The sequence below is a fragment of the Chelonoidis abingdonii genome, chromosome 16 (assembly GCF_003597395.2).
Source record: "Chelonoidis abingdonii isolate Lonesome George chromosome 16, CheloAbing_2.0, whole genome shotgun sequence".
NCBI lineage: Eukaryota > Metazoa > Chordata > Testudines > Testudinidae > Chelonoidis > Chelonoidis abingdonii.
In genome coordinates, this window is record NC_133784.1 from 15867366 (window position 1) to 15889337 (window position 21972).

The 21972-nt window shown below is 47.0% G+C and overlaps 1 protein-coding gene across 3 annotated transcripts in view; it reads left to right on the top strand.

The window, feature by feature from the left end:
• The window catches only part of PDLIM1 (PDZ and LIM domain 1), a 74968-nt gene that overhangs the window by 12096 nt on the left and 40900 nt on the right, over positions 1–21972 (top strand). For all 3 annotated transcript variants that reach the window (XM_032792395.2, XM_032792401.2, XM_032792410.2), the window contains exon 2: positions 13782–13933. In XM_032792395.2, coding sequence (XP_032648286.1) covers positions 13782–13933 — 152 coding nt within the window. The remainder of the gene's footprint in view (positions 1–13781; positions 13934–21972) is intronic.

A 21972-nucleotide genomic window follows, 5' to 3' on the forward strand; every position in this document is an offset into this window, starting at 1 on the left:
TTTCCTCATATGTAAAATGATTTGCCCAAAGTTCCACAGCCACTCGATGGGAGGAACTGGGAATAAACCCCTTGGTGCCCAGTTCTAGCTCCACACATTCCCTTGAGACCAACTTCCTCTCTTTTGGTAACATCTGGCCTGTCTCCCATGGGCTTTTGATGTCCTTTAGAAGTGGGGGGTGGGGTGGGGGCTAAATGGCAAAACCCAATATTTGAATAATTTGAATGAGACCTATCCATTCAAATCTGGGATGAGACCTTTTAAAACAAAGATTTGTGTAGACACTGGAGAATGCTTGACCCATCTGCTGCATTTCCCCTCTCTTCTAGCTGTTGAGCAATGCACCATGGACTGGCTGGCTGGTACCTTACACCGCACTTGGTGACTTTATCACTGGAGCCTTATGTGCTTAGTTTGCAAAGTGCATAGGAATGGAAGGTGCTGTATCAAATGCTAACTAATGTCAGTCACTGTTTGGACAGGTTTGTGCAGTATAAATGGAGGGCTCCTCAGTTTGTTTTAGATGGTAGTTTGCTTAATTATTTAAATAAAATAAGATGAATGGTAGTTGGCAGACAATAAAGAGTCCATTGTTGGGCAGCACCGCCAGGGACAGCTCCAGGCACTAGCCCAGCAAGCAGGTACTCGGGATAGCCAACGGAGAGGGGTGGCACATCCAGCAGTTTGGTAGGATTTCAGGGGCGGGTCCCTCACTCCCTCTCGGAGCGAAGGACTAGCTGCTGTGTTGCCGCCGAAGACTCAAGAGGTGGCGGTAGAGCTATGGATCGCAATCGCAGCTTTTTTTTGCTGCTTGTGGCGGCAAAACCCCTGGAGCCAGCCCTGATCACCGCTCACTCTGTAGCGTTTTGAGGGCTGGCAAGAAATATTTAATTTTGTTTCAAAATGTGGATCACTTTACATGATGAGCTTGGAGCAGAATAACCTCTTGGCCACTGGCTATGTATCAGCCTGGGCAAATCTGCTAATTTCTTGCTGTTGGCTAGTGAAATGGGCTTGAAGGACGACCGTACACCATGGATCCCTTTCCTTAAGTCACCATGTCATTCTTCACGTTTTCAGTATAGCATTTGGCAAGGCAGCCAATGCAATCTGGCCCACAGAACGCTGAAGAGGAGCATTTTGCCTCCTCAGCTCCTTCCATGGCCAACCCAGCATGCTAGGGGTCACTCCCATTCTCTTGCCTTTCTCCTAATTAAATGCATCAGACTTCTGTAACTATACTGGCAAAAACAGGCCCTGTATTTCTCCCCTAGTGGCCACTGGTGCAGCTCCACTTGTATTTTAGCGATGATGGAGGCAATAGCGTGGTGGAGCTCCGGGTGTCCATTACTGCAGCATCAGTAGATCCTACTTGGAATAAAAATGCCAAAGCACTGTCTGTCCTGCAGCTTCCCCCATTGCTGCCCTACGTGGAGCTGCTCCAGTGGTGAATGGTAGATCCCATTTTTTCCTGGTTTAGAAATGGCCCAGGAGGGTTCTCCTAGAATGTGACTCATGGCCTGCTGGTCCTGATGCAACTTGCACAGGTGCCAACTCTGTGTCAGTTTCAGCAAATTCCCAGCTTGACCCGCCTCCCTCGCTTTTCCTGGTGTCATGGACAAATCAGACACTGACACAGGCTTCAGGGTAAGGGGTGGTTAGTGGCGAGGAGCAGTGAACACAGGGTAGGCAGGGATTTGTGCCTACCAAAAATCCCAGCTGACAGAAACCCTTCTTGGTTCAGCGCTCCCAGTGGTCTCCTGGAAATGAACCAGTACCCAGGTGACTTCCACCTGGGCATTAACTCTTATCATAAAGGCTGGGGCAGAATTTGCTCTCCTTGTAAGATGAAGATGCTGTATTTCTCACCCTGAGGGCTGGTACTTCATTCATGTTTCCAGCCTCCCGAGACTATTGTATTCCTAGGGAAGGAACTGGGCCAGGTCAGAGTTTGTTGTGTCAGATGGCTGCCTTTCCCCGTTTTGTGTCAGTGCTCTTCAAGGGTTATGTGAAAAAACAAACCTCTTGTCCACTGGCCCAGCCATTTAAGTAAATACAACTAAAAAGCAAATAAGAACATGCTAATGGTCCTAGTATTGCCAGGGGTGGTTGTGCAACAGAATGCTGACTTCAGGGAGGCTGCCTGCTCCTGCTGTTAAACAGACTGCTCCTGAGAGCACTAGAATGCCAGCTATTACTGCTTTCTCTTAGCGCCAGTGTATGGTTGGGCCACTAGTAGACTGGTTCTCTCCTCTGCTGTAGTGGGTGACTGTAAAGGTATAAATAGCTGTTGCAGTAGCTGATGAGAAACCAAATCTTATGGAACAATATGAAGGGAGCATGCCTGTTTGAGTGTCTCCCCCCCCCCCCCCCCCCCCCCCCAACCACAGAGAAGAGGAAAATCTGCTTGCCTCAATTTTCTCTTAGCCTCTGATCTCTGTTGACCAGCTACAGGCTTTCAACTAGGAGACAACAAGTCTGCATGATATAATNCCCCTGCAGCCCCCCCCCCCGCCCCCCAACCACAGAGAAGAGGAAAATCTGCTTGCCTCAATTTTCTCTTAGCCTCTGATCTCTGTTGACCAGCTACAGGCTTTCAACTAGGAGACAACAAGTCTGCATGATATAATATTTCAAATGCTGAATATGGCAAAACAGAAATGTGGGTGGATGGCAAAGGATTAAACTTAACACTGGCATATGTCTAATAGGTATGAACCCACTTTAGCCTATGTGGCCATACACGTGGCTGATCAGCAACAATATAACTGGATATTCCTCTCCTCCTGATTGAGGTGCTGGCTTATCTGGCTCTCTTCTCAGGACTTTTTTTTTTTTGGTTGTTAATTTTCCCTCTGCTATCTTATTTTTTGATTACCTTCAGCTAGCTTATGTATGTTGTGACCCAGTGTGCCTGGGGTAGCCCTTACTGAAAATGCCAAGGTCAGGGCAGGCTGCAAAAGGGAGAGGATATGTTCCCAAAACTGGTGGTTAACACTGAAGTTAAACTCCCCAACCAGTCACAGACTGTGATTCTGATCCCCCACACTGGTTATGAAGAAACTACAAAAGAAATCACACAGCCCCCTTTATTGCATTCCAGTTCTCTGGATCCCAATCAGCACTTTGGTCCAGTACAGTGAGAAGTTATTTAAAAAATTCCGTTCACATACACAAAATGTTCTTCTAACCCCAAAGGGTCAGCCATGTTACCAGGTCTGTATAGGTTTGGATCTTACCCAAAATACCTTGCTGCCAACCAATCCTTTAGCATCTAAAATGAAAGGTTTATTACAAAGAAAAAAGAAAGAACAAGAAGAAGCAGTCAGATACATACAGAGACTTCAAAGTCCATATATTAGGTTCTTAGCAATATTGGTGAGTTTGCTGGCTTGAAAGTCCCTCTGGAACACATCCAAAGTTTGGATGGGTCATTCAGTCCTTTGTTCAGAGCTTCATTTGTAGAAAAGTTCCTCCAGAGGTAAGAAGCAGGATTGAAGACAACATGGAGATGATGCAACTGCCTTTTATAGTCTTTTGCCGTGCGGCTTGTACTTCCTCTGTCCCAAACACAAAGCTACCCAGCACATGACATGGAATTTTGGAAAAGCCTTAGTTCTCTATCCACGGACATACCATGTGCCTTGCTGATCCATAAGGTGTATTCCCTGGTTCCTTTCAACGGGTTCATTGTACAGTTGATGACCCTTGATGGGCCGTTGAACAGGCTTGGCAGTGCTGATGCCAATTTGTCTGGGAGTGCCACCCAGAAACACAGCACAAGCTTGAATACAGATATACCATCCATGTCTATAAGTCACAATACAAAGATGATACAAACAAGATTATTATACTTGACAAATCATAACATTTTCACAGATACCTTACATGGCGCATCTTGTCAGATTCCTTGCAATTTTATAATATTGGTATCACAAAGTGTTCCACATATTCCGTACGGTGTCACACATGTGGAGTAGGAGTCACCCAAGGCCATGGGGCTAATGTGATGACAGAGGCAGGCAAGAGGTGGACAAGATGGGTGCCTGGCTGAGGAGAAGTAGGCCAGAATGAATCGAATAGATGGCCCTCCCACATCTCTTGCTTTAGATGGAGCCCCATTGCACCACTCTGCTCTCAGTAATTCTGATAAATGAGCTTCCACTTTATGCCATGAAGCACAATTCTGTTCTCTATAGGTAGGAGCCTCATTAAAAGTCACCAGCACAGTCTAGTTGGGTAACTTGTCCTTCACATGAGGCGGATGCAACAATATTTAAGTATCTACATTGAGGAAGTAGCTGGGGACAACAGATAAGGGGAGTCGTATGGTATTTGCAAGAGCTACTCTATGAAAATTGCTGATGGTGGTTTCAGCCAGCAAAGGTCAGACGTGCTGGCAGAGCCTGATAGCGCTCACTTTCATATGTGAGATGTGGCTACAGTGGACTGATGGTGGGACCAGATTTTTAATAGAGGAGGGTTTTGTGCTGCTGTTCAAAGAAAGGGCTGGGAATTGGGGAGGCAGGTATACCATTTTAGCCTTTTAGCTGCCAGGACCTCACACCCTCTCCCACAGCCCTGAGCCACCTTCCACACCCCAAAACCCTCATCCCCAGCCCCACCCAAAATCCCACACCTCCAGCTGGAGCCCTCACCTCCCCCCGCACCCTAACCCCCCTCCTGCATCCCAGTCCCCTGCCCCAGCCCGGTGAAAATGAGTGAGAGTGGGGGAGAGCAAGTGACGCAGGGAGGGGGACAGGGCCTCAGAGAATGGGTGAGGGATGGGCATGGCCTTGAGGAGGGGAAGGCCTGAGGGCAGGCATGTTTGGTTTTGTGCGATTAGAAAGTTGGCAACCCTAGAGAGGGGGTCTCAAGCAGTGAGGTTTACGGGTCTCCCATCCTCGTAATCTCTCTCCAAATCCCCTTTTCCCTGGTCCTCTTCCCCCCATAGCCGGAAGGGGATTCAGAGGGCATGACTGGCCAGAAGAATGTCACCTGCACTTTTCAAGGTGACTGCTTGCTCTCTTCTTCCCCTCCAGGTCAGTGTCTCATGCTCAGCCTGTCCCTTGTGGTCAAGGCACAGAGGCTGGGTATCTTTTCAGGGCAGGTTACTCAGAAGTGACCCAAGCTGTGTCTGGTCTAAGATGAGGCACAGCTAGTGGAGCACAATAAATGACAAAACAGTTAGAGCAAGGCCCTATATTCTCACATTCTGCTTGGGGGTAGGGAGACGGGGACTGTTCCATAATTTGGCAACCCCTCACAAGTTAGGAGAGCCCCTTAGTCCATTGGTTTTCTGGCTCCCAGAAGCTTGCTGTCTGAATTCTGATTGGCTAGTTGTGGTAGCTGTATGTTAGCCTCCAGTGAGTTTTGGATGTCCCTTTCCTTGGGATTTGCAGGTTGGACACTGATTGCCACAGTTTAGAAGGAGTGTTTTTCAGTTTGCTTCCTCTCATCCATGCCCCTTCCCACACATGTGCACATCTCTCCCCATCTTCCCTGGAGGATAAGCCTGGGACAGAAATGAAAAAGAGGCAACTGTATATCTTCCTATCTGCAACGCTATTCAGTTCCTTTCTAGTTTGGAAGGATTTTCACTTTACAGACCTAATTTGTAACAGGGAGAATTTCAAACACAGCCTTAGTTTGAAATGAGGCAGACACAGATCATGCCAGCTGAGTCAAGCAGGCGAAGAGAAGACTTTTATTTCTATTCGTTAATCATTCAGGAAGGAGGGGCTGGCATTCCCCTTTGCTAGCCTCTCCCTCTTGTGCTGACACATTCGGTATGAGGCACAGAAGATGCAGGCTGGAAGCAGCCAGGTGAAGGATTTAGTGAAGGTTACATTTCAGGGCAAGCCATTATTTACTGAATGACAGAAGTGGGTTTTTAAAGACTTTTATTTCTAATTTGCTTTTTTCTCTTTACTAGGCACCCTTATAACCTCTGCTTAGGTGAGATATGTTAGTCTTGGGCTGGGATCTGCATCAGCCTCCTCACCCTCAAAATGGCCGTGAGCCTGTACCATCCCTACGCAGGCAGAGCAATCACAACATAAGTGTGTTTTTTCTGCAGCCTCCACTATCTCAGCCCCATGGAGTTGTGATTCATCAGGCTTTGTTCAGCAGGCTCATGTGTCAATGCCTTTGGCTGCCTGTAGACTCTCTAGGTTAAAGCTTTTATATGTAAGCAGTGTTTGGGGGGCTATTAGGAATTAGCTTGTACTGAGAGGAAGAGCAAATTGCCTAGTTCAGTCTAAGGCAGTATTGCGTTGGTAGGGCTAGTGCATTATTTTTCATAACCATTTTGAATTTTATCTGATTTACAGAGAATAATAAGAAAAAATGAAAATGTCTGTAGACCTCAGTGCCTTTTCCAAGTGGAGTAACAGGCTGTATCTCCATTCTTTAGCTGGGGAAACAAAGGCACAAAGCGGCCCGAGGTCACAGAGCAAGTTGATGGCCAAGTCAGGGATACCAGGTCCCGGTCTCTCAAGGTTCAATCCACCAGAGCACAGTTTCCTTAGCGATGCATCGAAGCTGCAAAGTTTAGATCCAGATATGAATTTCCCAAAGCTGGGGGTGTTTGAGAGCTTTGATTTGGGATAGGGTTTACGTTTTAGTAGGTGGATGTTTTCAGTATCTGGCATATGGCAGACCCTTTCATTAGTTCTGCATTAGGCTATTATGGAAATATATTGCCTATTTAAGTGATTTAAAGTGGGAGGCAGTTACATGAGCACTTCCTTTTAACAAATCTGAACATCTTTGAATTGGTGTCAAGCGTCCAGGTCAAGCTGTGGGCATGATGCAGTCATAGAAGAGAGGTGTGAAGAGAACAATATCTCATTGTTTGGGACTCCTCCATCTGCAGGAAAAGTGTCCTACTGCAGCTGTGATGGGATATGCGGGGCAGCCCAAGGGAAACAATAACTGTGTCAGAATGGACAGGGGCTGTCTGAGCTTGATGCACGTTGGTGTAAGTTTCTCTCTCTCGCCGGGGAAGTTCTCTGCCTTGCAAGCCCATACTAGGAGCTCTCTAAATCTTATAAACAATGTATATTTATAACTGACAGCTCAGCTGGGCTTGCTCAACTACTTCATAGCTGTTCCAGCATGCTGAAAAGTGGGGTGAGTCCAAAGAATAAATAATTGTTCCCTTGCAGAAGGTTTGTAAACTAGGTGTGTCCTGGCTCCAAGATACAGTTTTTAACCTGTGCTTATGTTTCAGATCAGTCCAGTTTTCTCATTTCCGTCGGCTAGTTTCTTAAATAATTGATTAAGCCCTGGTTTGATCACTGTCCTCCTCCCCTGGGGCCATTAAAGGACTTTGCTTGGTGGTTGCAACGTTGCAAGTGAATGTTGCTTAGGACAGGTCTACAGTACAGACCTGTATCCGTATAACTATGTCCCTCAGGGGTATGAAAAATCCACACCCCTGAGTGACACAGTTGTGACACAGTTATCTCTCTCACACACACACACACACCCACCCACCATGTAGACAGCAGTATGTCAGCAGTGGAGCTTCTCCGGTCGCCATAGCTACCACTTTTTGGGGAAGTGACTTAACTACACTGATGGGAGCAGCTGTCCGGTCGCTGTAGGAGCATCTTCCTTAAAGTGCTACAGTGGTGCCACTGCACCGGTGCAGTTATGCTGCTGCAGAATTGTACATGAAGACAAGTTCTAAGTTAGGCCCCGATCTTGCAGTTGGATCTGTGCATTCCCCCCGACAAAGTCTGTCAAGCTTTGTGTGGGCGCGGAGATCCACCTGCTCTGATCTGACAGCAGTACAGTGCCTGAGACCCAGACTCTCAAAGGTATTTGGTGCCTGACTTGCATTGGGGAATTAGGTGACTAGGGCCATAGGTGCAGACTCCGTGGGTGCTCCAGGGCTGGAGCCTATACGGGGGAAAAAATGGTTTTGCTGAGCACCCGCTGGCAGCCTTCCATCAGCTCCCCCAGCCCCTCCTGCCCGCTAGCAGGCCCCACGGAGCAGTGCATCCCTCCTGCCTGTCTCCTGCAGATGTTCCGCGGCATGCTGGAGGCTGGGAGGGAGGGGGGAGGAGTGAGGATGCTGCATGCTCGGGGGCGGGGATGGAACTGGGCAGGAAGAGCATAGCAGGGTGGAATTGGGGCAGGATGGGGCGAGCGTGGGGCCTTGGAGAAGGAGTGGAGTCAGGGCAGGGCTAGGGCAGAGCCAGGGGTTGACCACTCCCTGGCAATTTGAAAAGTCGGTGCCTGTGACTAGGGCTATGGCTCACTACACCTTCTGTGTCTCAGTGGTGTGAATAACCCCCCCAGTCCCTGAGCGACATAAGTTAAAATGACCGAAGCGCTTGTGTGCACAGCACTATATCTGTGAGAGCTTCTCCCACCCACATGGCTTCTGCCGCTTGCGGAGGCATAGATGCTGGAACAATTTGCATAGTGGAGGTGCTGAAAGCCATTGAATAAAACTGTAAATTCTGTATATGATGGAAACTACTTCAAACCAGGGGGTGCGGCAGCACCCCTCGTTCCAGTACCTACACGTGAAGGTGGTTTATTGTGCTGATGAGAGCTCTCTCCTGGCAGCATAGAGTGTTGTCACCAGATGTGCTGCAGCGGTGCAGCTGTACCACTGTAAGTGTAGACATGCAACACTGTAAGTGCAGATACCTTTGTGAATATGAGCCTCAGGTTCTAAAGTCTCCTTTTAACATAAAAATGAGTAATTTTTAGTTCATCAGTCTGAAATGTAAAGCTTTAGACTTTTTTTCTCCATTTTCCTCTATGAATATTGCACTAGGGGTACTTCTGCATAGTGCCTTTCCTCCCACAAGCTCAAACTGCTGTATACACACTTAGGGCATGGCTACACTTGCGAGTTAGAGCGCATTAAAGCAGCCCCGGGCGCCTTAACTCCCAACTCGTCCACACTGGCAAGGCACTTAGAGCACCTGGACTCTGCAACTGGAGCGCTCCTGGTACTCCACCACCATGAAAAGCATAAAGCTTGTTGCGCCTTGGCTGCAACACTGCAGCATCAGTGTGAAGGAAGTGTTGCATTACTGTGCTTTGATCGACCTCCAGAAACATCCTGTAACCTCTTAAGTCAAGTGGCTACTCTTGTCATTGTTTTGGAATCGGCTGTAGGAATGTGGATATGCCCTTTCAAAGCTTAGTTTCTGACAGCTGACATGCTTATCTGCTCTGGGACAAAGCAAGCCATTAGGGTGGAATGTTGCTTGGTGTGAGTGTGTGAGAGAGAGGTGGTGGTGGGGGGGGTCTGAACTGACAAGAGAGCATGCTGACACACTCAGCACCCCAAAAAAACACACTCTCTCTCTCCCCCCACATACACACAACACACTCCACCCCACCCCCTGCATTTGAAAAGCACATTGCAACCACTTGAATGCTGGGATTGATACCACAATGCACTGCTTTGTGATGTTGCAAGAGCTGCTAATGTGGCCACATCAGTGCGCTTGCAGGTGTCAGTGTGAACAGACTGCAACTCTTTCCCTACTATGCTCTCCGAAGGCTGGTTTAACTCAAAGTGCTCTACATCTGCAAGTGTAACCATGCCCTTATTAAGGCTTGCAGTCCCCGTAAGCTTAGGGCTTGGCTACATTAGAAATTTCAAAGCGCTGCCGTGGCAGCGCTGTGGGAGCGCTGCCATGGCAGCGCTTTGAAGTGTGAGTGTAGTCAGAGCCGCAGCGCTGGGAGAGAGCTCTCCCAGCGCTGCTTGTAAACCACATCCCTTACGGGTATAGAGTGCAGCGCTGGGAGCCGTGCTCCCAGCGGTGCCGCCCTGATTACACTGACACTTTACAGCGCTGCATCTTGCAGCGCTCAGGGGGGTGTTTTTTCACACCCCTGAGCACGAAAGTTGCAGCGCTGTAAAGTGCCAATGTAGCCAAGCCCTTAGTCAGGAATCACTTGACCCAGCACTGAATGCACTCACCTCTGAGGAAAAGCACAGGAGCTGTTTAACAGGGCAACAGCTTAGGACAAGAAGCCAAGCATACTGTGTTGAGCTGAAAGAGCAAAGTGAGTTTAAGGGAACCAGACTGTGACTAGCTGAATTAGAATTATGCTAGGATACTGTGATGAGTGTCACTGCTTTTACCACACCTTCTGTAAGCTCTGTAATTACCACAGGTGTTAATGAGCTCGGTTTAGCATCTAACCTAGGACTGTCAAGCGATTTTAAAAAAAATTAATTACAATTTATCTCACTGTTAAACAATAATAGAATACCATTTATTTAAATATTTTTGAATGTTTTATACGTTTTCAAATATATTCATTTCAATTACAATACAGAATACAGTGTACAGTGCTCACTTTATTTTATATTACAAGTATTTGTACTGTTAAAAAAAGGGAAAGAAATAGTATTTTTCAATTCACCTAATACAAGTACTGTAGTGCAGTCTCTTTATCGTGAAAGTTTAACTTACAAGTGTAGAATTATGTACAAAAAAACTGCATTCAAAACCAAAACAATGTAAAACTTTAGAGCCTGCAAGTCCACTCAGTCCTACTTCTTGTTCAGCCAATCGCTCAGACAAACAAGTTTGTTTACATTTTCAGAAGATAATGCTGACCACGTCTTGTTTACAGTGTCACCTGAAAACAAGAACAGGCATTCTCGTGGCACTGTTGTAGCCAGCATCACAACATATTTACATGCTAGATGCACTAAAGATTCATATATCCCTTCATGCCTCAGCCACCATTCCAGAGCATGTGTGTCCATGCTTATGACAAGTTCTGCTCAATAACAATCCAAAGCAGTGTGAACCGACTCATGTTCATTTTCATTATTTGAGTCAGATGCCACCAGCAGAAGGTTGATTTCCTTTTTTGGTGGTTTGGATTCTGTAGTTACCGCATCAGACTGTTGCTCTTCTAAGACTTCTGAAAGCATGCTCCACACCTCGTCCCTCTCAGATTTTGGAAGGCACTTCAGATTCTCAAACCTTGGGTCGAGTGCTATGGCTATCCTTAGAAATCTCACATTGGTACCTTCTATGCCTTTTGTCAAATCTGCAGTGAAAGTGTGCTTAAAATGAACACATGCTGGTTCATCATTTGGGGCTGCTATAACATGAAATATATGGCAGAATGCAAGTAAAACAGAGATGGGGACATACAGTTTTCCCCCAAGGAGTTCAGTCACAAATTTAATTAACACATTTCTTTTTAACGAGTGTCATCAGCATGCAAGCATGTCCTCTAGAATGGTGACCGAAGCATGAAGGGGTATACGAATATTTAGCGCATCTGGCATGTAAATATTTTGTGAAGCTGGCTACAACAGTGCTTTGAGAACGCCAGTTCTCACTTTCTGGTGACATCATAAATAAGAAGCGGGCAGCATTATCTCCCGTAAATGTAAGCAAACTTGTTTGTCTTAGCGATTGGCTGAACAAGAAGTAAGACTGAATAGACTTGTAGGCTCTGAAGTTTTACGTTGTTTTGTTTTTTGAGTACAGTTATATAACAAAAAAAATTCTACATCTGTAAGTTGCTATTTCATGACAGATTGCACTACAGTATTTGTGCAAGGTGAATTGAAAAATACTATTTCTTTTGATTATAAATATTTGCACTGTAAAAATGATAATCAAAAATAATATACACTTTGATTTCAGTTACAACTCAGAATACAATATATCTGAAAATGTAGAAAACCATTCAAAATATTTAATAAATTTTAATTGGTATTCTATTAACAGTGTGATTTAAAACTGCGATTAATCACAATTAATTTTTTTTAATCACAATTAATTTCTTTGAGTTACATGAGGTAACTGCGATTGATCGACAGTCCTAATCTGACCTAAAATATGAGGCCCTCCAGAGGTGCTGTGCCCTCATCGATGTGCTGGTAAGGTCAGCACTATGACCTCCGCCACATCCTGTTGACCTGAATGGGAGTCTTTCCGTTTACCTCAGTGGGCTTTGAAACAGGCCCATAGTGCAGGTGTCTCCCAAGCCTCTGCATGCTGGCTGCCTTATGAGATGTGACAGAATTGGGGCTGACAGATTCTTCCCAAAAGTGAGAGGGGAGGCCCCACCCCCTTTGTGGCCCTGCCCCTCCACTTTCCCCCCAAGACCCTAACCAATCCAGAAGCCGGAGCCAGGCCAGGGAGTGGGGGCCTCCACCTGCCCATGGTTGGGGCTGAGAGCAGCCCCCGCCCAGGCAGATGGACGGTCCGTGGCTCTCCATAGCTGCCCATGTGGCTCTTACCCCGACCTGGCTCCAGCTTCTGGTCTGGCCTGGGGATGGGGCCTCGGGGGCCATGGTGAGAACGGCGTGGGCAGCTGTGGGGAGCCACAGATCCTCCGTCTGCCGTCGCTGGGTGGTCTGGAGGTGGGCAGGCCAGGGGATGCTCTCTGGCCTTCCCACCCTTGGCAGGTGGAGGGTCTGCAGCTCCCCAGAGCTGCCCAGGCTCCCCGTGCCACTCTGACCCAGGCTGAGCTCCAGCTTCTGGCCTGACTGGGTACAGGGCCTTGGGGGGGGAAGCAGAAGAGCAGGGGGCTATGCCCGTGGTGAAAAGTGGGTGGGCCATGGCCCCTTGGCCCCCCTCTGTTCTAGTGCCCCTGGACAGGATCACAGCACAGGCTGGTACAGAACCTTGCAGGTGCAGAGACAGAACCATTGCTCAGATTAGAGGACATCTAGCTCCCATCTCCTCTGGAGTCCAGAGAAGTGGGTCTTGCAGTGCATCAATGAATCATTTTGCTAGTGTTAAAAAAATGGAAATGTGGAAGAGGAGCCTGAGTGCATATCAGTGCTCACAGTGGGGCACAGTTCTGCATAAGCTAGGCAAAAGCCAATAGAAGCACTGATGCGCCTGCGTATGTTAATACTCTGCATGGCCCTCTACCTGCCATCCCTAAATGTCATAGTGCTCACAGCAGCACCTGTTAGATTTGGGATTAAATTTCTAATGCTTTGCCTATGTATGCAGAACATCTCATCCTGCTTGAATTGCTCCATTTTTACCTTCAAGTCGCTTACTTCAAAGTGGGAATTATTATCTTGCAACTATTTTTGGTTTTAATTGACTCATTAAAATTAGAGATGAGGCCTAAACCAAAATCTCAGGCCCAAACCTCACCCCTGTGCTCAGATCTGTAAGCGCATGATCCAGATCTGAACTTGTGTAGCTGCCTTCCGTGGTGTACATTTCTCTGTAATGCTTCTGACACACTGTTTTTGGTGGATTGCCTCTTTCCGTTACTAAGGAGCGTGCCTTCCTAATTGCCCATTGTGAGGCCATCCATGGTGGAGAGCAGTTGTGTTCAGTTGCAGAATGTTACTGAGTTGCTGAGCACACTTGTGCTCGCTCGTTCGCGTGCTCTCTCTCTCTCTCTCTCTCTCTCTCTCTCAGACTTTGTTCATTCTTGGTCATTTTCCTTAGTCTAAAATAAGTGAACTAGGTGAAGAAATAAATGTTTGAAGTTTGCATATGGGGAAAAGATGGCATCCCCATATCTATGATTCAGAGCAAAACCCTGGACTCTAATACTTCTGGATTTGGGGAAAATTGGTATCTGGATCTAAACTCCGCCACCCTTTTATTTAAAACATACCTTTAATATTGAATTCTCTTGCCCCGCCCCCACCACCCACTCCTTGACATCAACCAGACAATACTGTGGGCTTTGTCAACTGTTTCTGAAATTTATCTAGGATGTCACTTTGAAGGGACTAGAAATTGTATTGAAGAATCCAATTTCTCTTGGGTTGTTACCTTCTTATTCTCTCCTAGGTGACTCCTGGCAGCAAAGCAGCAATAGCCAATTTATGTATAGGAGATGTCATCATGGCAATTGATGGGGAGAACACAGATAACATGACACACTTAGAAGCACAGAACAAAATCAAGAGCTGCATAGATGAGATAACTCTGACAGTTGGCAGGTAAGTCACTGAGAGGATGTGCTCATCCTGGGGGCAACCGTTGTTGTGTTGTACTTTGATGGCAATAATATTTGATTTAGCTTATCTGTCCTGGCCTCTTTCCTGGGTTAAGTGGCATGGTTTGGACTGCAACAATGAATTGCGGGTCAGCCTTTAAACTTAATGCTGTTTGCATGTGTTCACTGCTCTTTGGCACAATGAAAACAGCAGTCCAAGTGGCCAATGGGCTGATAGTTGGACACGTTGGTAGGCCTGTCCTGTGACTCCTGACAGGAGGAAACCGAAGGAAGGTAAGTAGCTGGGATCTTTTCATCCTAGTGGACGTGTAAGACCAAAGTAATAGCACTCTAGCAGACCCTGAGTTTTATTTTTAAGCACTAAGATACCCCTGTCGTTGTAGTAACTAATAATCAAGGTGGAAGAGTAATCACGAGCATGTATCTTCATGATGAATTAATTTAACACTATGTGGCTGCCTGCTGTGTGAGCTGTTAGCCAGCCAGTTCTGGCCATATACAAGGATACTAGCAAGAGTTAGATGTACCTTTTTAAAGTTTAATAGAAATGCTCACTCAAACAATGCAGACTGACATGGTGCTGAATTTCTTTCAGTAGCTCAGTGCTTCTGCCTTTCATTACTTTTGGTGGCCCATGATGAACTGTACTTGAAGTGGGATGCATGCAGCTCGACAGCAGCCCATGTGGGTGACTTCAAGAATAGCATTGCAAATGGCCAGTGTATCATTTGAATGTGAACTCACCTGTTGAGTTCTAGGAATGAAATGCCCTCAGTAATCAGGGAATAGCTGTGCAAACCACGGCCTTTGTGTCTGTTAGATAAAATGATTTATTGGACCAACTTCTCAAGCTTTTGAGCCACACACACCTCTTCTGTCACCAACAGCAGTTGGTCCAATAAGAGATATTACCTCACCCACCTTGTGTCTCTAATATCCTGGGACTGACATGGCTACAACTACATTGCATACATGTTAGATAAAATATCCGTTTAGTACCCTTGTAGCAGAGAGGGAGCAGTAAAGTCATAGAATGCTGCACTAGTTGAGACTAAAGGAAAGACGTGAGTAGCCTAAGGAGGCTGTTCAAACTGGCTTTAAATGTCCCTGCGTAAGCTCCACAGATGGTTTGATAAAGTCTTCAGCATTGTGGGTCGCAGCTGAAGTTCCACCTGAAGCCTAGGTATCTGTGTCAGATACCATTGCATGGATTCATCTTAACCTACAAGAGCCATAAAGAGTTCTGCTTTAGTTCTGCCACTGAGCCAATCCTGAGTCGTCGTAGGGCACAGACGTCTCACCTCATCTTCCATTCTGAGCTCTCGGGAGAGAGACTTCTCGTTTCCCCTGCCACTCCCAGCCTGGCATTTGCACCATATTCACACAGAGGCACAGCAAAGGGGAAAGTGCAATCTCCTTCTGCTAGGCCCATTGTTTTTTAAAGATCTGGGGTCTGATGTTTCAGAGGTACCAAGGACTCGCAGCTCCCATCGACTTCATTTGTCACTTCTGGAAATTTGGTCCTTAGAAGCCTTCTTTGTTGCTCCTCTTTCCTCCGCAATAAGCTTTCAATCCTCTCTTCCTGCTTTGCCAGTGTCCTTGGAGTTGTCTCTCTGAGGTGGTGCTGGGGGACTTGTTGGAGGGGCAAGGGGGTTCCACAGCCAAGGGCTGATCCGCGGTATTGAGAATTCTAAAGTTGTTTGGTTATTTCCAATAGTTCACCAGGCGCTTCCCAGTCCAATAAGAGGTCGTGCTCCCTGCTCAAAGGAGCTGACACTTGAAAGCTGGGAGCAGGGGACTGGGTTCAGTGAAAGTGGTGTGACTAGCCTGGGTTAGGCCTGCCATTTCTCATGATCAGGACGGTGCAGAATATAACTTGGAAGCCCTCTTGCTGCCCTTGCTGCCCTTTTGAAGTAGCCTGTTTCTCCCTGGGTGGGTCTGGTTGGCCGGCAGTTGAGGAGGGCAGAGCTGGTAGAGCCTGTGGGTAAGTGCACCCTTACAGATCATTTAGTCTGTTAAATGTATGTGCTAATATTAATCAGCGAGTCATTTACTTTATGGCTGCCCTTTGCACATTTCATTAGAACGGAGCAGGGAAGCATCACAGCAAAATAATTTTAACCAGCTGGGCAGGCATGCAGAGCTGGGCAGTGGATCTGAATGGACATAATCCAACTTAGTTTTGCAGTGTGCTCTCCATACAGAGCATCACCAAATGCTCAATGAGACCATCTTCTATTGTGCTGATGCACTCAGGAAATGAGTGCCATATGCCAAAACGAGTTCCATGCTTCGTCCTGGGGTTTGTGGTCCGCATTGCCCCAGAGGAGCACAGCTGTCACACTGGTTCAAGAAATTTGGTCTTTGTAGTTGGGGCTTGATCTATGAGTTGCTTTAAAAATCAGGACCAAGTTCTTAGACTGGCATCAGAAGCTTCCTGGGAGCCAGTGGAGAGGGATTTGAGTCCAGGCATGATGTGCTCATGACACCCTAGTTCATGGAGAAGGTGCGCAGATAAAGTCTGTGCATCATCTTCAGAGTCATCCTTCAGCTACAGTAATCCAGTAATCCAGCCTGGAGGTGATGAATGCATGGATTACTGTGACCAGGTTTTCTTCTGGGAGAAGAGGATGAAGTTTCCTAATAAGCTGGAGGTGGAAGAAGGCATTTTTGGAAACTGATGCTACCAAGCTTAGTGAGGAGTAAAACCAGAGCCCGGGGCTTCACTGCACTTTGACAAATGGGGCCTGTGAGCCTTCAATGGAAGGTGGAGACGCTAAAGCTGATCTTGCCTGGATTCAGCTTTAGCCAGCTGCTCTTCATGGAGGAGCTGATTCCCTGTAGGCATTCTGACATGCCAGGAGTGGCGGAGTTGTCAGTTGAGACTGAAGCTATGTAGTTGTTATGTTGGCATCTTGTTGACAGCTGAGCCTGTGGGGTGTCACTACCTCACCCAGAGGTCTCGTATAAAAGTGGGAATAGTAAGGATCCTGTGGTATCCCGCCAATGAAGTCCTTCAGAGCGGAGGAGCAGTTGCCCATCATCACACTCTGAGTTCTGTAGAGAAGAATGATTGGAGCTGCTGTAGTGCTGGGCTGTCTACTCCTGCTGCGTCATGTAGATGGGTTAACAGTTCCTTGTGGTCCACTGTGTCAAAGGCTGAAGAGAGGTCCAGCAGTGGAGCATGGAGATCTTACCTGTGCCCATGGCCAGGAGAGTCTTGCCTTTTAGGGTCACTAGAGCTGACTCTGCGCTTTGGCATGGTCTGAGCCCTGATTGTGGGGCATCCAGGATGTTGGTTGATGTCATGTGTTGTTGGAGCTTGTTGCTGCCTTCTTTCTCAGTTAGTTTGCCCAGGGACGGGAGGTTGGAGACTAGTAGTGGAAAAGGTTCCTCAGGGCTGGGTTGAGTGTTGGCTTCTTGAGGATAGGGGAAGTTACTGCATTTTCCAAGGAGCTTGTTAGGTATGTTTCTCTGAAGAACGCGTTAACTGTTTCCATTAGTAGTGGACATAGTTGTTCTTCACTGGCTTTCACTGGCCAGGAGGACATGGATCCGTTTCACAGGTTGTGCTCTAGCATTTTTCAGGGCTTATCATAGAAATGTAGGTCTGGAGGAGTCCTCAAGAAGTCATTCAATCTAGTCCCCTGTGCTGTGGCGGGACCAAGTAAACCTAGATCATCCCTGACGGGTGTTTGTCCAGCTTGTTTTTAAAAGCTTGTAGTGATGGGGACTCCACGACCTCCCTTGGAAGCCTGTTCCAGAGCTTAACTACTGTTAGAGTTAGAAAGTTTTTCTTAAACTCTAACCTAGACTCATAGACTCGTAGGTCAGAAGGGACCAATATGATCATCTAATCTGACCTCCTGTGCACAAAGCAGGCCACAGAACCCTACCCATACACTTTTATAACAACCCCTAACACATGACTGAGTTATTGAAGTCCTCAGAAATGTGGTTTGAAGACCTCAAGTTGCAGAGAATCCACCAGCAAGTGACCCATGCCCCACGCTGCAGGGGAAGGCGAAAAACCTCCAGGTCCCCTGCCAATCTGCCCTGGAGGAAAATTCCTTACCGACCCCATATATGGCGATCAGCTAAACCCTGAGCATGTGGGCAAGACTCACCAGCCAGCACCCAGGAAAGAATTCTTTGTAGTAACTCAGATCCCATCCCATCCAACATCCCCTCACAGACCATTGAGCAGACTTATCTGCTGATAATCCAAGATCAATTGCCCAAATTAAACTATCCCATCATATCATCCCCTCCATATACTTATCAAGCTTAGGCTTAAAGCCAGATAAGTCTTTTGCCCCCACTACTTCCCTTGCTACCTAAATCTCTCTTGCTGCAGATTAAGCCCATTACTACTTGTCCTAGCTTCCGTGTACATGGAGAACAATTGATCACCATCCTTGTTATAACAGCCCCGAATATATCTCAAGACTGTTATCAGATCTTCCCTCAGTCTTCTTTTCTGAAGACTAAACATGCCCAGTTTTTTAACCTTTTCTCATAGATCAGGTTTCCTAAAGCTTTGATCATTTTCTTGAACTTTGGTGTGTGTGAAGGGGCCAAATGCAGTCAGAGGGGATTAGGGGAGCTGAGGATGGAGGTAATGCAAACTGATCCAGTTTTCTTTTCCAGTTAGTTCCATACGTATCCAGTTGATCTGAATGATGAAGTATGCCGACAACTCTTCACATAAGCCAATGCTTGGATCTGGTCCCTGAGCTAAGCAGAATGGGTTGATGAGCCTGTTCGCTGTGTGAAATAGCACTGCTGGCTGAGATGACTGGCTCAGTAGTCCTACGGCTGTGCTGGGCAGAGCATCAAGGACAGTCAGCACAGTGGATGCAATGTGCTTGGCCACTGGAAGGCTTCTTGTGGGAGAGGAGTCCCTTGCTCCCAAGTGACTTGTCCAAACTCTGTCAGCAAGTTGATGGCAGGGATAGAGCTTAGGAGCTCCTGGCTCCTCCACTTGTGGTGCCTAGTCCGTGTCATTCATGCTCCTGGTCTGTTGAGAGAGTGTTCCTTTGTTCAGAGTCAAAAGAAAGGAAGATGGAAAACAGAGTGTTAAGCTGAACTCTTCCTGTAAGTGTTTCTATGGGCTTTTGCTTCTGGAGGAAACTGCCATAATGGCTTAAATGAATGGTGTTTGTGGGGCAAGAGGTACTTCACTCACTCCTTTTTCTGGAGTGTCAAATAAACCAGCAGAAAACAAAAGCCCCTAAAGACTATCCACAGGGGCTCATTGGAAATGGAAACAGATAATACAGCTGGTAAGGAGACTATTAATAATCCCAGATGGCTTCTCCGCAAGCAAAGAACGTGACTGCAGTCAGGTATGCAGAAGTATTCCACCAAGCCGTGAGACAAATAGGCAGACCAAAGCCAGTGACTGCCCATGCCTGCAAAGCTATTCATAAGGTGCATGGAGCAGAAAACTGGAACAATTCCTCAGCTGCGTTCCTCCGTGGGGAGGGAGCTGTTCAAAAACAGAGAACCAAAAGCCCAGTATCAAGATGCTTTTCTGGAAACAAGTAGGATCTTCAGGGTTAGGTTCAGCTCCATAAGCCCTAATGAAGTGTTAACAGTCCTGCTGATCTGCAGCTGAAATTTATACTTTTACCATGATGCCTCACTGGCTATACAAGGGTATTACTGACAGAGGCAGGTTAATATTTACTGGGGCCTTGGGCCCAAATAATAATAATATTGCCTCAGCAGGTCCTTCTTCTCTCACCATGAATGGTCCCTCCACCCAGAGGTCATCAGGACCATCTTCTACAGGTGGGGGAACTCCTCAAGTGGACCTATTTGCTACCAGGCAAAACAGAAAATGCCACCGATTTTGCTCCCTAACGGGTCTCAACAGCGGTTCACTATCCGATGTCTTTCTTCTGTAATGGGCAGGTGACCTGATGTATGCCTTCCCACCTATCCCACTTATCATCAAGGTCCTTCTGAAGATCAAGAGGGACAAAGTGTAAGTCATTATGATAGCCCTGGCATGGCCTCACCAGTATTGGCTCAGCATGCTCATGGACTTAGTGGTGGAGCCCCATAGATGCTTTCCCAACAACCCAGATCTGCTCTCATATGACCACGGATGGTTGCTGCACCCAAACCTTGCCTCCCTGCACCTGACAGCATGGATGCTGTGTAGCCAAGCCTTGAGAAACAGGCCTGCTCTGCACAGGTCCAGCAGATCCTATTAGAAAGCAGAAAACCCTCCACCAAGCAACTTACCTGGCTAAGTGGAAGTGCTTTGCCTGCTGGGTGTCCGAACAGAAATTTTCTCCAGCTCAGACTTCTTTACAATCCATTCTGGAATACCTGCTCTGTTTAAAGCACCAAGGTCTGACAGCCATATCAGCTTCCTACCCTGAATGTGAGGGTGGAAAGCTGATATGGCTGTCAGACTTTGGTGCTTTAAACAGAGCAGGTATTCCAGAATGGATTGTAAAGATCAGTCTTCTCTCATGAAATGACAATCAGATTCCTTAAGGGTCTTGAAATATTCTTCCTGCGGATCTGTGATCCAGTCCCTCAATGAGATCTCAACCTGGTCTTTTCCAGGCTCACTGGTACTTGCTTTGAGCCCTTGGCTTCTTGCTCTGCCCTACATCTATTCCAACGAGGAGAGGCGTCTGCATACTCTCGACATCAGATGTGTCCTGGCCTTCTACCTTGAGTGAACCAAACCCTTCCACGGGTCTGCTCAGCTTTTCATTGCAGTGGCTGACAGAATGAAGGGACTCGGGTGTCCTCTCCAAGAAGTTTTGTCCTGGATAACCACCTACATCTGTACCTGCTACAAGCAGGCAAAAGCTGTGTCTCCACCGATGTTGACAGCTCATTCAACAAGAGCAAAGGCGTTGCAGCAGCTTTCCTGGCATGTGTCCCAATCCAAGATTTCTGCAGGGTCACGACATGGTTGTCTGCCCATACCTTCATGACCCACTATACCATCACTCAGCAGGCTCGAGACAATGCTGGCTTCGGCGGAACGTTATTACAATCGATGCATCCATGAACTCCTGCTCACCTCCAGTGGCACTGCTTGTAAGTCACCTGACATGGAATGGACATGAGCAAGCACTCGAAGAAGAAAAACGGTTACCTGCCTCTCGTAACTGTTGTTTTTTGAGACGTATTGCTCTTGTCCATGCCATGACTCACCCTCTTTTCCCTCTGTTGGAGTTCCGGCAAGAAGGAAGCGAATGGGGGGAGCCAGTAGCATCCCTTATGCAAGCACATACACGCATGACTCTAGAGGGTGCCAGAGACAGCCCTATGGATATCACTGGGGGGGAAACTTCCAGTGCTGGTGCATGTGGTGAGCCTACACCCCTGACGTGAATGAACATGAGCAATACATCTCGAAGAACAGCAGTTACGAGAGGTAGGAAACCGTTTTATGCTTGTTTTTCCACATTCTCAGATACCAGGATGGAATGTGGCATAGAGCAGGGATTCTCTATATTTTTCTTTGAGGTCCCCCCACACCCTTCCAAACAGGCTATAAAAATTCCAGGGCTCAGCTGGGTGGGGAAGGGGAAATGAGGCTCCTGGTTTCAGCTGCAGTGGGAGACAAGTGGTGATCAAAAAATCATCTCAACTTGGGTAGTTCCTTTTGTTAATGGAGCATAGAGCCTTTCACTTCTGAGTCACCAGCTCATATCAGTGGTAGCAAACCATGTAACTATTTGGTGGCCTATATGAAATGAGGATCATTTGTCTAGTTCCTAGTAGTCAGGTGGCCATGTTACATGTAAAGAATTCAGGATTTAGCCCTGAGTACTTTATTTTGTACCATTTCAGTCATGTGTAAATGAGTTGCTTTGAAGTTGATATGATCTGTCTTTTCTGAGATTTGTCTTTGACGGCTTAAGCTACAATACAAAACATCATGTGAAGCTGAAGAAGGTCAGGGCCAGGGTCAATGTGCCAAGCTGCATCTTCATATTCTCTATGTACCAAGAGCAATAACACCTGCACCTTGTGTGAGCATAA